Source organism: Simochromis diagramma, unplaced genomic scaffold (genome assembly GCF_900408965.1).
Source record: "Simochromis diagramma unplaced genomic scaffold, fSimDia1.1 OVJJ01000365.1, whole genome shotgun sequence".
Classification (NCBI taxonomy): Eukaryota; Metazoa; Chordata; class Actinopteri; order Cichliformes; family Cichlidae; genus Simochromis; species Simochromis diagramma.
Genome location: NW_024387230.1, coordinates 44,993 through 62,669, shown reverse-complemented (window position 1 = coordinate 62,669; position 17,677 = coordinate 44,993). Strand labels below are relative to the sequence as shown.

Sequence of the window (17,677 nt, the reverse complement as noted above, 5' to 3'; positions counted from 1 at the left end):
ACTGAGATATTCAACATCTCTTTATCTCAGTCGGTGATCCCCACATGCTTCAAAGAGTCCATCATTGTTCCTGTCCCGAAGAAACCCCACCCTGCTTCTCTCAATGACTATCGCCCTGTAGCCCTCACCTCAGTAGTGATGAAGTGCTTTGAACGCCTGGTCAGAGACTTCATCATTTCTTCACTACCAGACACACTGGACCGGACCCACTACAGTTCGCTTACCGTCCAAATCGTTCCACAGACGATGCCATCTCTCATCTCCTCCACACATCACTCACTCACTTGGACACTAGAAGGGGGAGTTATGTTAAAATGCTCTTCATAGACTACAGCTCTGCATTTAACACCATAATCCCCTCCACACTCACCACCAAGCTGGAGCATCTGGGACTCAGCTCATCTATGTGTCTGTGGATCTCCAACTTCCTAACTGGCAGACCACAGGCAGTAAGGATGGGCGGACATGTCTCAGCCTCCACCACTCTCAGCACTGGAGCCCCCCAGGGGTGTGTTCTGAGCCCCCTGCTGTACTCTTTGTACACATATGACTGTGTGGCCACTACCAGCTCCACCACCATCATCAAGTTTGCTGACGACACCGTCGTGGTGGGCCTGATCTCTGATAACAACGAGACGGCCTACCTGAAGGAGATTAGGAATCTGGAGAACTGGTGCCAGAGGAACAACCTCCTTCTAAACGTCAGTAAGACAAAGGAGTTGATAGTGGACTTCAGCACTAAGCAGGAGAGGAACTACCAGACCCCTGTCATCAACGAGTGCCCAGTGGAGAGAGTGGACAGCTTCAAATACCTCGGAGTTCACATCACGCAGGACCTGTCATGGTCCTGTCACATCAACACCATGGTGAAAAAGGCCCGTCAGCGTCTCTACCACCTCAGACGCTTGAGAGACTTCCAACTGCCCTCCAAGGTACTCAGGAACTTTTACTCGTGCACCATAGAGAGCATCCTGACGGGAAACATCTTAACCTGGTTCGGGAACAGCACCATGCAGGACAGACGAGCTCTACAGAGGGTTGTGCGGTCAGCTGAGCGCACCATCCGCTCCGAGCTCCCTGACCTGCACTCAATCTACAGCAGGCGGTGCTGGACCAAGGCCAGGAAGATCGTGAAGGACCTCAGCCATCCCAACAACAGACTGTTCTCTCTGTTGAGGTCAGGAAAGCGATTCCGCTCCCTGAAGACCAACACAGAGAGACTGAGGAGGAGCTTCTTCCCGCAGGCGATACGGTCTCTCAATCACACCACCACACAGTACTGACCCACACATATGGTTCTTACACACACTGGACATTCTGGACTTTGTTTTCACTTCATTACTTAAATCACGCTGCTGTTATTGTGTATATATTTATTTATATTTCTTCATACATTCTTATATAGTTCTATATTGTGTATTTTGTTGTACAGTTATTTTATTTTCAACTTTAATTTATATATTTTATCTTATTCTCCCAGTTAAATTTACCCTTCATTCTAATCTGTGTTGTACAGTTATTTCATTTTTAACCTTAATTTATATTTTATTCCTTCCTAGTTAAATTTACCCTTTTTAATTTTTCATATTTATTTCCTATCTTATTCATAGCCTTTTCCTTTTTTGTTTTCTTTAGGTCACGAGCAGTTGTCCAAGCATTTCACTACATATCGTACTGTGTATGACTGTGTACGTGACAAATAAAATTTGAATTTGAATTTGAATTTGAATTTGAATTTGAAACCCAGTGATATGTTGATTGTTCTTTTTCCTCTTCCTCTTCTTCTACAGTTCGAGATCTTCAAGAGCTATACTTTTAGCATCAGCTCGAGCTGCAGGAAGAACAGAAACTTTATTTTATTATTTTTTTATGTAACCCAACATAAGCAGCACCAGACATTTTAATTATACATTTGTTGTTTTTAATTCCTGCCAAGACTGTTACCCCAGTTCAGACTCAGAAGTTGCAACACAAGTGAAACTTTCTGAAGCACTTCTGTTTCCTGTTTTAGTAGCATTGTTGTCATGACAACCACATCTGATAAACCACAACAAGAACAGCAGAGAAGCATCTGTTAGTTTCCAGATGATTGTGCTGTGATATTTTGTGCAGACAACACGAGTGTCTGCACAAAATATTCATTCAGGATGAGCATGAATGCACAAACATACCATCTCAACTTCAGGGGCAAACAATGCAAACAACTATATGCACACACACACACACAGACACACACACACACACACACACACACACACATATATATATATATATATATATATATATATATATATATATATTTATTTATTTATTTTTTTTTTTTTTCTTTTTTTTTTTTTTTTTTCAAATAACCCAACATGTTATTTTTGTCTCTGGTTTCCTATAACCCTGTGGCAAATACCATCACAATTCTAAAGAAAGCCACATCCCACACAGTCAGGTGTTGAAGAACAATAATCTTAAATATGAGTGCACGCACGCACACACACACACACACACACACACACACACACACACACACACACACACACAAACAGACCCACACCCATTGGGTGTATTCTTATCCCTGTACACTTTTCAGCACAGTACCTTTGTGACTCTCAATGACCAGTGCACTAGTTTGTGAATTAAGACCCACTCAATATCACATTATTAAACACATATACCTGACAACATAATGTAGTGGTTTTCGCATTTCTCTGATCTTGAGAGATACAGATTGCTTTGTTTTGCATCAGGAAAAGCTGCTAGTATAAAAACTCTGCCAAATCTAACATAACTGACTACACTCAAAAAAAAAATATTCTTCACGCTCAATAAACATGAAGCAATAACTTTGACTAAAATACAACTGAAATGCATAAAATCAAGGTTCATTGTTCAAATAACTAATCATTAGGGGAAATATGCTTATAAACATAATATGAATGTGTACCAATAAAGCAAATTTCATTAGACAAATTTCCATTAAATTTCATACTTTATATTGTACTTATTTAAGTCAATCAGTTAATACCATTTTGGACATAAAGATTTTTTGAGTGTGTGGTGACAACTTGTCAAAAGGGAGCAGCCAAAATAGCTTTTATATAAAAACTATTTTGATAATGTTACCTTTAAGAAAAAATATTATGAATATTCACTCTGCATTCAATACAGAGATTTACAGAAATAACTCAAAAGCCGATATTTTGGTCTGTTTTCTTTGTTATCCCAATAACTCTCTGCCTTTGGTCATATGATCAATATTGAATCAAAATGTTTCATTATCATGAGATGTTTCACAGGTACTCTTACCTTGAGCCCACTTTCGGTATGTGTATATACATAACATGAATACAACAGTATACAGGAAAAACAGCAGGACTGTGCACACCAGCTTGGGCAGAGACATCAGAGGTGGAGGGACAGAGCCACTCACAGGCTGAACTCTGGCTGTGAGGAAGAAAATAACTAGTAAACATGAAACATATTTTTTTTATATGACTATAACACGTAATGGCTGTTAGTTGGATGTTTAAATAAGACAGTAGGAAAAGAAGCATAAACACAGGTCAGAAGTAGGCCATGTGTCATTGAACTATTCATTTTTTAACCAAAGAAAACAAGATGGTTTCTGATGATTTTTTGAATAATGAAATTAGCTTTTTATAATACTTTTGGGTCTAAGATGTGACAAAATTTATGTCACTCATGACCCTGCAGACTCTAAACAGAATGAAGACTGTAGATTAACAGTTCAATTTTTCAGAATGATAAATGTTTTAACATATTAAAGCTAAACATATTTCACATATATTTGTGCTGAACATCACTGTCACCTCTCACAGCCAGAAAACTCTTTGGTGACTCTCCTTTTGTGGGGTGTTGACACTTGTAGAAGCCTTCGTCATACTTGGACACATTGAGAATCATCTTTCCTTTTGGTTCTTCTCCGAAATATATATTGTTCTTGTAGAATATAGCATTGAAATTGGATGTAGAAGTTTTATCATTTCTTTCCTTGTAAGAACAGCGAAGTGTCACATTGTCTCCCTCGGAAACAGGAATTGCGGGGCTCTCTAAGATCACAGCTCCAGCTGAAATATAAAAAGGTTAAACTTATTTCATTCATTAAATTTGAGAATAACTTCAGCACTCTTTACAACATGTCTGATTACTCTTTTGACCTCTAAAGAGCTGTGGGCAGACATTTGGCACTTGATACATGGTGACTCCAGGTGCTTCTTTTGCTTGATCTCAACTGCAAGTGAAAGAAGCAGTTTTTTTTCTTTTACTGCCACTGCTTCATGTCTGTGGGCTTTGGCCGCAGCAGAGGTTGTTATGAATCATGCTATTTGTTTGTACTTTGTTATTGCTGTCTGTTGTCAACTCATCCATCCAATTCATCCGGGGAAACAACAAGAGGTTCTCAGGCCAGCCAAAAGATATAATCTCTCCAAATTACAACAGTCACCTCTGCATGCTTTACAAGAGAGATCCTACAATAATACAGGGAAATAAAAAACAACAATCAGCCGTCATGAGCGTGCATAGATACGGAATGGGTTTTCAAAGGGCAATGTTTTGGCAATAGTGGTAGGGGTGTTGAAGTCTTGGAGGTCAGCATGAATGAGCTCTAAGTAGTAAACTGCAAGCTGGAGAGTGCCAGTTTTTTGGAGCTGAAACCAGGATGAAGAGGGCATGATAGCCCACTCTATGAATTAATAACTCTGCGAGAGCCCAGTATGTGTCTGTCTTTGATAGGGACTGATTTTCATTGTCTACGGCTTGACCTCATGGGGGCATTTTTGTGTCATTTTTTCTCTTTTTGTCTGGTCTTTGAGTTTACTGAAATTGGATTTCGATACTTTTTTTTCTGCATTTTGAAGATGTGTCACCAAAAGACACCTACTTGACACAACACAGCCTATGGATATTGAGGGCTATTATAAATAATTTTTTCTATAAATGTTAACATTTTGGTTAAAACACAGGAGACACTGGAGCGTGTAGGGATACGTGAATGGATATTCATTAACTTCAAGTTAAATTAATAAAACACAATCTTACAAATGGTTTATGCACAAGTCCTTTTAAATGTTGTAACTTGACGTTCAGAAATGTTCCCAATATTGTTTCCTTTCACAGTTTTGAGAAAATTAATGTTAGGTTGATTTTTATAATAGTTGCCATTATTAGACTTAAAGTTGTAAACTTTGTCCTAAAACTGCATGTTTAGATTTTTTTCTGTTCCTCCTCTACATCTAGGTGGGGGATGCAATAGAAAAGGGTTTAACTGCAGACACATGTGAGATTCTGGTTTCCCTATCTGGTAAGGGATGTTCACTCCTGGCCATTTAGGAGTTTGCCTATACTTGTATATGGTGAACCATTAAAGTCAAGCCATATACGGGAGTGGGAAGATGACCCTTTGGATAAATAGGAAATGTGGTTGGACAGTTTTAAGCATATATTGTGTGGCAGGAAGTCACATATACAGACACACACACACACACACACACACACACACACTCAGTGCCTTAGCTTTTATGGCACACTATATGGGTTTTACATTGTGTAACCAGTTTAAACCAGTTTGACTGTGTTTGTTTTCTGCATTTTGAAGATGTGTTACCAAAAAGAGCCAATAAAAGAGCCTGTAAGGGAAGTCAGTTTGAAGTTGGCTGAACATCTTGCCGGACTTCCCTTGCCAGCAAGTGAGAACCATACAGTGTCTTTCTTTTGTTCACAATGATGAACCTCTGTGCCAGCGAGGTCTGAAATTAGACTTAACAATGAATCGGAGAGTGAGAGAGTACACTCATGTCTTTATACTTGTCAAAGACTAAGATTTGTCATAATTTTGGTCAACAGCTGCATACAGCATGTGTTTTTAAAAAAAAAAAAAATGAATGGCTTAAAAAGAGTAAAAAGGAGAAGTCCAGTATGTATCTCTAAAATAAAGTCCAGTATGAGATAAAGCACAAGCATATTTGATAGCATACCAGCCACTGTGATGTTGACAGTGTTGCTGCGCTTCCCCTGCTCAGACTCACACCAGTATAATCCACTGTCTGATGGGTAAACATCTGAAAGGATGCAGGACTCATCAGGGTCTCCAAATCCACCCTTGCATGGCTGCAGCGTCTCAGAAGAAGTGTTTCGCCTCACTGTCCAGTTGCTGGAATTCCCTGAAGCTACACAGCTTAGATGGATGTTCTCATATCGAAAGAACTGACATTTGTTTGGATAGATGTTCAGTGTGGCTGCTGTGGTTTAAAACAGGAAAATAAAACAAATGACTTTTTTTAAAAGTAATTTTGTATTTGATTACAATGACAAAGAGTGTACGTCCAGATGCATGCTTAATCATCCAGATAAGTAAATCTTCAAAAGTTGATTCTGTTCATCTGGACATAGCGTTTTGTGGGAGAAACACTTCTTCACTCATCCAAGTGACTTCTTCAGTTTCAGCTGACTGAAACTGTCATGGATCGCTGTGTGGCAGGCAGGAGGAGGACCCAAAATGCAAAACTCACAGACACGGGGATGAACTCAAAAATCACAGCTTTAATGCTGGAGAGGCAGAACGTAGGAAATACAAAACTAAACTGGGAAAACTAAATACAAAGCTCGCCAAGAAACACAGGGAGGAACACACACAACATGAGGGAGAACGCGACACAGAACTGAGGGAGACGCAGACATAAATACACAGAGGGTTAACGAGCGGAGTGGGAGCACATGGGGAACACAGGTGACACTGATCATCATAATAAGACATGGCAGGAGTGAACACAACACTGACGGGAGACGGGCGAAGTAAAACAGGAAGTACAGAGGTTCAAACAGGAGGAGAGAGAGCACGGGGAGAACACAGACATAACGGGCTGGGGAAAACATAGAATAAAACACAAGGAGAGAACGAGGGCTCACAGATACACAGGGGCACACAGGAGGTAACCAAATAAGGATCATCATAACTAAATAATCCTAGGAACCAAAGCATGACTAGGGAATGAAATACAAAACATACAAAAACTGAGAATACTGGGCCCACATGGCCCGGGACCATGACAGAAACCAGCCCACTGAAGGAACAATGGGCTGGGAGGTCAGTTCCTTAATCTTAAATATGCAAAATCTCATGACCATTGATCAACAACCACTGATCAAAGACCACTGATCAATGGCCATTTTCAGTGGGAGAAACATTTCATTACTCATCCAAGTGACTTCAGTCTCAGCTGACTGCAGGTTTCCCCAATCTTACAAACAGTACATTTGCATAATGACTGAAACCAGCCCACTGAAGGAGCAAATGGCTGGGAGGTCAGTTCCTTCATTATAGTTGTGCAAATTCTCATGACCATTGATCAACAACCACTGATCAAAGACCACAGATGAAAGATCACTGATGAATGGCCATGAGTACCATTCACAGAGAGTTGGGGAATGGCTGCAATCACAGTATTGTAAGATGGTGACAGATGTACACTTAGGCCCCCTCCTCGATTCAGAGATGGTCTTTCCCTTTTCACGTAAATGGCCTCCTTGACTCTGCACTCAAACCAGCGTTCCTCTCTGTCCAGGATGTTACATCCTCATCATTGAAAGAGTGTCCACTGGCTTGTAGGTGTAAATATACTGCAGAGTCCTGGCCTGACGAGGCAGCTCTTCTGTGTTGTGCCGTCCGCTTCACCAGAGGTTGTTTGGTTTCCCCAATGTATAAATCCTGGCAATCCTTCTTTTTCTGATTTCTGACTTAACAGCGTACACTATGTTACTCCGTTTGTGTCGGGGGACCCGATCCTTGGGGACCAGTTTTTCGCGTGTTTTGGGGTTTATATCCTCTATCCTGGTATATCTTCATTGTCCATTACTCTAACTTGTTTTTGACTCAATTTGTTAACTTTGTGCAAAAGTAAACTCAAATGACACACCAAGACCCATTTTATGTCAGCACACACAGAACCCGAAGCAGAAAATCTAAGTTAACAAAGATGCCACACCCATCACTCTAACTGGCGTTTTAGATTTCCTTTAACTAGGTAATGCAAAGAAAGCCTGGCTATAACAAACTGACTGATTTGAAGTTTTGGAGTGGAGTTTAATTTCCAGGTTACCGTGTGTTGGACAGCTTTCTACTGCCTTGTCTTCTCGAATTAATAAATAAATATTTCTTCCTTTACTCCCCGTCTTCTGGTGAGCATAATCACAGCTTTAGAAATGATACTAGCAAACATCTTGTTAGCTAAAAATGAAATTCTTCATACCAGTTAACTAACTTTTGTTAAAATTTAATTTCTAGCAATTGTAGATTTTTTAATTTCAGAAATATTATAAATTTGTTGCCCTTTGAATTTAAGGACAGAAAAACTACAGATAACCATAAACAATCACGATAACTAGCATACCTACCGATAAAGAGCCCACCCAATCATAATTTATTATGGAACGCTAAACAATACAAAAAATAAAGAAATTAGTAAAAGCAATGCTTCTTACACAGTATTAGGTAGACTGAGGGGATTTCCATGCTGCTGTTGTCTCTGTTCTGCTCATTTACTGTCACAGTCTAGCCACATGCAGAAAGGATGTTGTGGTAATTGGGTGAAAGAAAGAAAAAGCACGGTGACCTTGTTTTACTTTGCTGAAAAATAGGTTAGGGTGTGTGTTATCTGGCTTCATGGACAGATAGAGCTGGGCGTCATCTGCATAGCAGTAAAAATTTATGTTATGTCTTCTAATGATGCTGCCTAAGGGAAGCATGTATAATGTAAGCAGAATTGGTCCTAGCACTGAACCCTGTGGAACTCCATAATTAACCTCAGTGTGTGAAGAGGACTCTCCATTTATATGAACAAATTGGAGTCTATTAGATAGATATGATACAAACCACTGCAGCACAGTACCTGTAATACCTACAGCATGTTCTAATTGCTCTAATAGGATATTATGGTCAACAATGTTGAATGCTGCACTAAGGTCTAGCAGGACAAGCACAGAGATGAGTCCACTGTCAGAGGCCATAAGAAGATCATTTGTAACCTTCACTAAAGCTGTTTCTGTGCTGTGATGAGCTCTGAAACCTGAAAGAAATAAACCATCCCTCTGCAGATGATCTTTTAGCTGTTTGACAACTACTCTTTCAAGGATTTTTGATATGAAAGGAAGGTTGGAGATTGGCCTATAATTAACTAAGACTGCTGGGTCTAGAGATGCTTTTGGAGTAAAGGTTTAACTACAGCCAGCTTGAAGGCCTGTGGTACATAGCCGATTATTAGAGATAGGTTGATCATATTTAAGATTGAAGCATTAATTAATGGCAGGACTTCTTTGAGCAGTTTTGTAGGAATGGGGTCTAAAAGACACGTTGATGGTTTGGAGGAAGTAATTAATGAAGTTAACTCAGAAAGATCAATTGGAGAAAAAGAGTCTAACTTAACATCAATGAGTACCAGGCACGTGCAGAGGGGCTTGAGCACCTGCCCCTTTCCTGATGGATGCCCAAAGTGCCCTTTTGTTGAGGCAACCTTTTAAAATTTTTTTTTTTTTTTTTTAATGTGTGTGTGCATGCGGAGTCCTGTCTGTGCCCCTCAACAATAATATTTAACTATTAATCACAGTTTTGCTAAATAAAAGGATCTGGCTTACATCAGTCACATGATCACATTTAACCAATGATCGCTCTTGACGGCAGAACGCGCTGGTTACGAGCCGGGAACGAGCTCACAAAGAGCTCACGCATTTTTTGCAGTCCGGAGCTGTAGGAGAAACACAAATTAACTCAGAGACACAGGTCGTGTCCAAATTCATGGGCTGCATCCTCCTGAGGCCGCATTTGTAGACCGATTACGTCACAGCGACGCGCTGAAGGCTGTCCAAATTTGTAGACTCCTCCGAATGCAGCCCACAAATGCGTCCTCCTTTTCCCCGAATTTGAAGGATGGGTCGGGTGTGTCCTTCGTGGCCTACCATATCTCAGAATTCATAGCGCGGCCCAGCCAAACTCCAGTTTCCAACAATGGCGGCCGCTACTAAGTTTTAAAATTACTCATACTAATCTTTCTGGCTCACAAAATAAACTTTTAACATATTTTCAGGCGAGGAAGTAGCTTTGTAAACATCAAATATCTGCTTTGTTTATTGCATATTTGCCAAAGTGCTTCGATGTTTTCGGAGACGTCTGCTACCCACCAGCTCGATAGCTAGCCGGGAGCTCGAGGGTTACTGATGCGGCCGAGAACGGCACAACTCCCGGCACATCATTTTCAGATCACCGCGGACTTTCGCTGCTCAGGTTAACGTAAAATATAAGTCACTTAGACAACCTAAAAATGTTATTGTTGGGCTGTTTTTCAGTGTTTTGTTTGTTCGTGAGTAAATCGGTTTGGCTGAGATTAAAGTCATTAGATTAGATAAATTTAAATTTTATTAATCCCTCGGGTGGGTTCCTCCGAGGTTTTCACACAGCTGAATAAACGTCAAACAGAAAACTGATTAAACAGAAGTGTGAGATGGTCGGGAATTTACGCAATCGTCCTGTTATATTTTAGATAGCAAGGAGCAGACGGCCGAGTTGATTAAACTCCAGCGAGACAGCGCTGACGCAAATCTGAAGGCTAGAGTGTCCGGCCTTTACGTCCGGCGTATTGGACCTTCTGAGGACCCGGCCCACGTAGACCACGAAGGCCGGGTCCTCAGGAGGATACAGCCCATGGTTTTGGACACGCCAATAGTGTCCTTGTTGAATTAACCACTATCCGGACTGATATCTATTTTTGTGTGCACAATGAGCATTTTTGACTGTCTAGACTCTGAAAACTCCATTAGCTCTTACATTGCACTATATCAACAAAACATACTTTTATGCTTGGGATAACCACTACATTATGCTCTTTGTTGTTGCTGTGTGACTCTCTCGTCCACATAAACACACAATGCCCTGAGAGAATTTCTTCAGATTTTAATTTGGACTGCGAAATTACCTTGAAATAAACTTTCAATTTTTGTGATTTTTGTGATCTCTTTCTTAATAGGCCTTAGTAGACTATTATTTCACAAATTTGCACAGACATGTTGGTAAACTGCATCTTGGTATTAATAGTTTTTAACCTGGTGCCTCTGAGCACTGTATTGACATCGTTTATACACTATGTAAATATTTTACAGAATCCTTGGGTACAATGCAAGCTTAAGACATTTAATATCAATTCTTAGAAGTGCAGCTTTTTAGACAATCTGTGTATGTTTTACTTGACATCAAAGTTGTGATGAGCAACTTCTTTTATTTTATTTTCTTGTTCTATTCTTTTTATTGACCACTTTTTAATACAAAATTGGCGTAACATGCCAAGATAAAGTATGCAAGACTTGGTTGCCTCAAATAGCCTTTGGCAAGATTTCTTCGGGATTTACCACTAGGTGTTACCAGAACACCTAATACTTGTTATTAATCTCTGTTTCTCTCCCACAGAATGTTTTCCTTCTCTCACCCCTCGCAGCAGATGGCCGCCCCTCCCTGAGCCTGGTTCTGCTGGAAGTTTCTTCCTGTTAAAAGGGAGTTTTTCCTTCCCACTGTCGCCAAAGTGCTTGCTATAGGGGGTCATATGATTATTGGGTTTTTCTCTGTATGTACTATTGTAGGATCTACCTTACAATATAAAGCCTTGAGGCGACTGTTGTTGTGATTTGGTGCTGTATAAATAAAATTGAATTGAGTGTTACACTTTAGCAGAGATACCACTGTGCACACACACAACCTTAGGCCTGGTTTATGTAACCGTGGCTTATATTTGTAATATTAATACAGAAAATGTTCCATCTGTAAAACTCTGTTTTACAGTCCACACATTCAACTACTTTTTCTAAAGGAACAGAAAGAAAGAAGACATTTAGATTTTATGGTCTCTAGATATAAATGCAAAGGTCTTGCATGTCCAGCATAGGGTACTTGATGAGTTTTCTTATGTTATTTTGGGGGTGTGCGCTGTGCATGGTGTGAGAAGGCTTTGGCAGGATGTGGTTTAAATTATTTTTTCAGACTTCAAACAAAGTTATCTTTAAAACAGGATGATGATCGCACCAGTCTGCCTCATGATCAGTTAGAAAACTGACTTTTTATTTCATATTTGTCAACAACAGATCTTTGTTTGTTTTTACATTTATAGCTTGCATGCAGTTTTTCTCATTTGCAATGAGTCAATTCTTAAATGATGGTTAAAGTTTTAAAAGTTGGTTTAGAGCCAAAGGGTTAAAGGAGTGGAGTTTGTGTGAATTCCTGGTAGTCTAACTTCCTCCCACGGTCCAAACACATGCCTGTTGGGTTAACTAGTTATTTTAATTGTTCACAGGTAAGGATGGTTGTCTGTGAACGTTTAGCTCTGTGATGGACTGATGACTTGAGTCCTCGGGTGTAATCTGTCTCCAAGCCCCTGTTAGCTGGGCAGATTCCTGATTTTGTGCATTTTATGATTTTGAATTTGAATTCCTCTCATACATGTTAATGCAACATCAGCTGTCATGGTTGTTATAACTCGCATCACTTCATACATGGTGGAATATTTACATGGATTAGTTTTCCCTGAAGCTAACATTAACCCTTCTTGAACATTCATGGTCAGAAGTTTCCATACACTCATCAGGGGAGTGAATGTTGAGGTAATTGTGGGCTTTTAATGGTTTCTTCAACTGTTCTTACATCTTTAATGACTTTGAAAAACTAAACAAAAAAAGGTTGAAATATTTGGTTAACGTTTAACAAATATTAGTGACAGCCAACAACAAGCTGCAGGCATAACTCTGATGGGAAGTTTGACCTCTCTTATTGGCAGAATGTTTTGGTTCTGGGTCTTTGACCCAGCTCTTTGAGGTTACTTTTTTAGGTTAACATATTTGTTGATGTTTGATTTTTTTGCTTTGTTAAGAAGTTTTAGGTTTGAGTTTTGGTTCTTTTCATGTCATTGAGTTTACAGCTTTCCCCACTTATGTCTGTGTCTGCTCGCCTTCTGTGGTCTCGCTCCCCTTCTCTCTGTGTCTTGTCTCCCTTAGTTGTTCCAGGTTTTCCTCCTTGTGTTTCATCCTTGTCTCATCTGTCCTTCATGTGCATCCATGTGTGTTCTCCACAGCCCATCATGTCTCTCGCCTTCTCCATCTTCTCTTTTTGTCTTGTTCCCATGTCTGTTTCCCCCTCTGTCCCAATGTCAAGCTCGCGTGTCTTAGTCTGTGTCTTTGTATGTTACTTCTTAGATCTTCATTCAGATCTTTGAAAGAGTATCCACTGGCTTGTAGGTGTAAATATACTGCAGAGTCCTGGCCTGACGAGGCAGCTCTTCTGTGTTGTGCCGTCCGCTTCACCAGAGGTTGTTTGGTTTCCCCAATGTATAAATCCTGGCAATCCTTCTTTTTCTGATTTCTGACTTAACAGCGTACACTATGTTACTCCGTTTGTGTCGGGGGACCCGATCCTTGGGGACCAGTTTTTCGCGTGTTTTGGGGTTTAAAAGCCACACAGACCTGGTGTTTACAAAAAATGTGTCTCAACTGCTCCGATACTCCTGACACATATAGGATCACTACAGGTTTTCGCTTGGGCAGCGGTTGTCCTTCTCTCCTGGATCGGCTGGAGCTTTCTTTTGGCGCCTTCCCAGCTTTGACAAAAGTCCAGCTGGGATAACCAAATTTACTCAGGGCCTTCTTGATGTGATGTTCTTCTGCCTCCCCGGCCGCTGTGTCTGTGGGGATGGTAATCGCTCTGTGTTGTAGCGTCCTGATGACACCCAGTTTGTGCTCCAGTGGATGATGAGAGTCAAACCTTAATTACTGATCTGTATGTGTAGGTTTACAGTACACATCAGCTTTTAGATGCCCCCCATTACTGATGGAAATCTCACAGTCTAAGAAGGCTAACCTACCACTTTTCATATCCTCCCTAGTGAATTTGATGTGTTTGTCCACCGAGTTAATGTGGACTAAGGTTGGGGAAACCTGCAGTCAGCTGAGACTGAAAAAGTCACTTGGATGAGTGACGAAACGTTTCTCCCACAAAATGCTACGTCCAGAGGAACAGAATCAACTTTTGGAGACAAACAGTGAACGTAACCCTTGTGTTGTCCTCGGGCCAAAGATCCGTAGGTGAATGGCAAACAAATATATGGGAATCCCAAGGACAACACAAGGGATTTTAATATACAAAGGAATAGGAACTGGTCAGATCTACTGCTGTTTCCATACTGATTTTAAAAGAAAGGCAAAACAACAGGAGAGAGCTCAGTGAAAAGCTAGGAAAAACATATGACTTCTTTGTATGTTTTCAATATATGTTACTATAGCTTGAGTCAATTAGTGTTATTAGTTAGCTTTAGTGATCCTAACTGGCTGTAAAATCCATTGTACACTCCTTCTGTAGTAGCTAATAGAAGATTAGAAAATGTCCTGGGTCGGTGACCCAGTGTTTTGAGTTCCTTGTGTCTCTGAGTTTTTGTATTATGATCTTAGTTCTCTTTGTTGCCCCAGTTTATTCTTAGTCTGGTGTCTTAGTTCGGCTTTCTTGTATTCTCTTTAGTTTTCTGAGTATTTAGTAGCCGCCCTCTGTCTCTCCTTGTTATTGTTCTCTGTGTTTCTTAGTTGCTCTGTCTCCCCTAGTCAAGTCTGCGTCTATGTTACATTTCCTGTTTTACTTTGAAGGTCTGTGTCCTACGTGAATGTATTGAGTTTCACTTCCCTTGTTATGTCCGATTTCTCCCAGCTGTGCTCGGCTTCTGTGTCTCATTCCCCTCGTTATTTCCAAGTGTTTCTCTGTGTCAGTGTCACGATCTCCCTCATGCTGTGTGTGTGTGTGTGTGTGTGTATGTGTGTGTGAGAGAGAGAGAGAGAGATGTTATGTTAGAGTCTTCCCAGTTTAGAGTTTTGTGTTCAGCAACAGGACTGACTGTGTTCAGTACTGTTTTGGGTGAGTTTGCGTTTGGGTCCAATTCCTGCCTGCACACAGCCGAAACATGACAGAAAAGGCTGTCAATAAGTTATCTATCACCAAGAATAGTCAATTTACAAAGTAATTTCAATTCTTCAACTTCAATCTTGCTACAGCATAACATAATTGATTTGCTTTTTATTAGAGCTTAAGAAATAAATAATAATATAATAATAATAACAACTCAGTAAATTATAGTATGCACTAAAAAATCTGTGACTTGTTATTTGCAGGAACCATATTACTTTTTATTTACTTTTTATATCCTCTATCCTGGTATATCTTCATTGTCCGTTACTCTAACTTGTTTTTGACTCAATTTGTTAACTTTGTGCAAAAGTAAACTCAAATGACACACCAAGACCCATTTTATGTCAGCACACACAGAACCCGAAGCAGAAAGTCTAAGTTAACAAAGATGCCACACCCATCACTCTAACTGGCGTTTTAGATTTCCTTTAACTAGGTGATGCAAAGAAAGCCTGGCTATAACAAACTGACTGATTTGAAGTTTTGGAGTGGAGTTTAATTTCCTGGTTACCTTGTGTTGGACAGCTTTCTACTGCCTTGTCTTCTCGAATTAATAAATAAATAAATAAATATTTCTTCCTTTACTCCCCGTCTTCTGGTGAGCATAATCACAGCTTTAGAAATGATACTAGCAAACATCTTGTTAGCTAAAAATGAAATTCTTCATACCAGTTAACTAACTTTTGTTAAAATTAAATTTCTAGCAATTGTAGATTTTTTAATTTCAGAAATATTATAAATTTGTTGCCCTTTGAATTTAAGGACAGAAAAACTACAGATAACCATAAACAATCACGATAACTAGCATAACTACCGATAAAGAGCCCACCCAATCATAATTTATTATGGAACACTAAACAATACAAAAAATAAAGTAAAGAAATTAGTAAAAACAATGTTTCTTACACAGTATTAGGTAGACTGAGGTGATTTCCATGCTGCTGTTGTCTCTGTTCTGCTCATTTACTGTCACAGTCTAGCCACATGCAGAAAGGATGTTGTGGTAATTGGGTGAAAGAAAAAAAAAGCACGGTGACCTTGTTTTACTTTGCTGAAAAATAGGTTAGGGTGTGTGTTATCTGGCTTCATGGACAGATAGAGCTGGGCGTCATCTGCATAGCATTAAAAATTTATGTTATGCCTTCTAATGATGCTGCCTAAGGGAAGCATGTATAATGTAAACAGAATTGGTCCTAGCACTGAACCCTGTGGAACTCCATAATTAACCTCAGTGTGTGAAGAGGACTCTCCATTTATATGAACAAATTGGAGTCTATTAGATAAATATGATACAAACCACTGCAGTGCAGTACCTGTAATACCTACAGCATGTTCTAATCGCTCTAATAGGATATTATGGTCAACAATATTGAATGCTGCACTAAGGTCTAGCAGGACAAGCACAGAGATGAGTCCACTGTCAGAGGCCATAAGAAGATCATTTGTAACCTTCACTAAAGCTGTTTATGTGCTGTGATGAGCTCTGAAACCTGACTGAAACTCTTCAAATAAGCCATTCCTCTGCAGATGATCTGTTGATATGAAAGGAAGGTTGGAGATTGGCCTATAATTAGCTAAGACTGCTGGGTCTAGAGATGCTTTTTGAGTAAAGGTTTAACTACAGCCAGCTTGAAGGCCTGTGGTACATAGCCGATTATTAGAGATAGGTTGATCATATTTAAGATCGAAGAATTAATTAATGGCAGGACTTCTTTGAGCAGTTTTGTAGGAATGGGGTCTAAAAGACACGTTGATGGTTTGGAGGAAGTAATTATTGAAGTTAACTCAGAAAGATCAATTGGAGAAAAAGAGTCTAGCTTAACATCAATGGTACTAAGAGTAGCTGTAGATAATATTACATCTGTGGGATGATTATTGGTAAATTTTTGTCTAATGATAAGAATTTTATTTGTGAAGAAGTTCATGAAGTCATTACTAGTTAACGTTAAAGGGATGGTTGGCTCAATAGCGCTCTGACTTTTTGTCAGCCTGGCTACAGTGCTGAAGAGAAACCTGGGGTTGTTCTTATTTTCTTCAATCAGTGATGAATAGTAAGATGTTCTGGCTTTGCGGAGGGCTTTCTTATAAAGCAGCAAACTATTTCTCAGGGCTAAATGATGATCCTCTAAATTTGTGACATGCCATTCCTCTCCAGTTATCTGCTTTAGGCTACGTGTTTGAGAATTATACCACGGAGTCAGGTACTTCTGATTTGAGGCCTTAGTTTTCACAGGAGCTACAGTATCCAGAGTCGTACGTAGTGAGCAGGTAAAATTATTAACAAGATAATCGACCTCTGTTGGAGTAGCATTCAGATAGCTGCTCTGCTCTGTGTTGGTACAGGTCATTGAAGATGATAACAGTGGGTGGATTATATTCTTAAACTTAGTTACAGCGCTTTCAGAAAGACATCTACTGTGATAAAGTCTACTCTCCACCGCTGTGTAATCAATTATTGTAAATGTAAATGTTATCAGGAAATGATCAGACAGGAGAGGGTTTTCAGGAAACACTGTTAAATGTTCAGTTTCTATGCCATATGTTAAAACAAGATCTAGAGTGTGATTAAAGTGGTGGGTGGGTTCTTTTACATTTTGAGAGAAGCCAATTGAGTCTAATAACAGATTAAATGCCATTTTGAGGCTGTCATTTTTAGCATCTACATGAATGTTAAAATCCATCCATCCATCC

At 39.7% G+C, this 17,677-nt stretch overlaps 1 protein-coding gene across 1 annotated transcript; it reads right to left on the bottom strand.

The window, feature by feature from the left end:
* Nucleotides 1–1,721: 1,721 nt before the first annotated feature.
* LOC120746813 lies at nucleotides 1,722–15,933 on the bottom strand. Its single transcript, XM_040052309.1, has 5 exons — nucleotides 15,893–15,933; nucleotides 5,988–6,251; nucleotides 3,822–4,079; nucleotides 3,298–3,435; nucleotides 1,722–1,831 (listed from the first exon to the last, which is right to left on the bottom strand). Exons 1-5 carry the CDS (start codon nucleotides 15,921–15,923, stop codon nucleotides 1,785–1,787), a joined length of 738 nt encoding a protein of 245 aa, XP_039908243.1. The 5' UTR covers nucleotides 15,924–15,933; the 3' UTR covers nucleotides 1,722–1,784.
* Nucleotides 15,934–17,677: the final 1,744 nt, after the last annotated feature.

Excerpts from the sequence above, each read along its gene's own strand:
- LOC120746813 (XM_040052309.1), bottom strand. The coding sequence starts at position 15,923 with ATGGAAATCACCTCAGTCTACCTAATACTGT. Across the intron at positions 6,252-15,892 it reads CTCAGTCTACCTAATACTGT|CAGCCACACTGAACATCTAT; the intron begins GTAAGAAACATT and ends TTTAAACCACAG. Across the intron at positions 1,832-3,297 it reads ATACCGAAAGTGGGCTCAAG|CTCGAGCTGATGCTAAAAGT; the intron begins GTAAGAGTACCT and ends TTCTTCCTGCAG.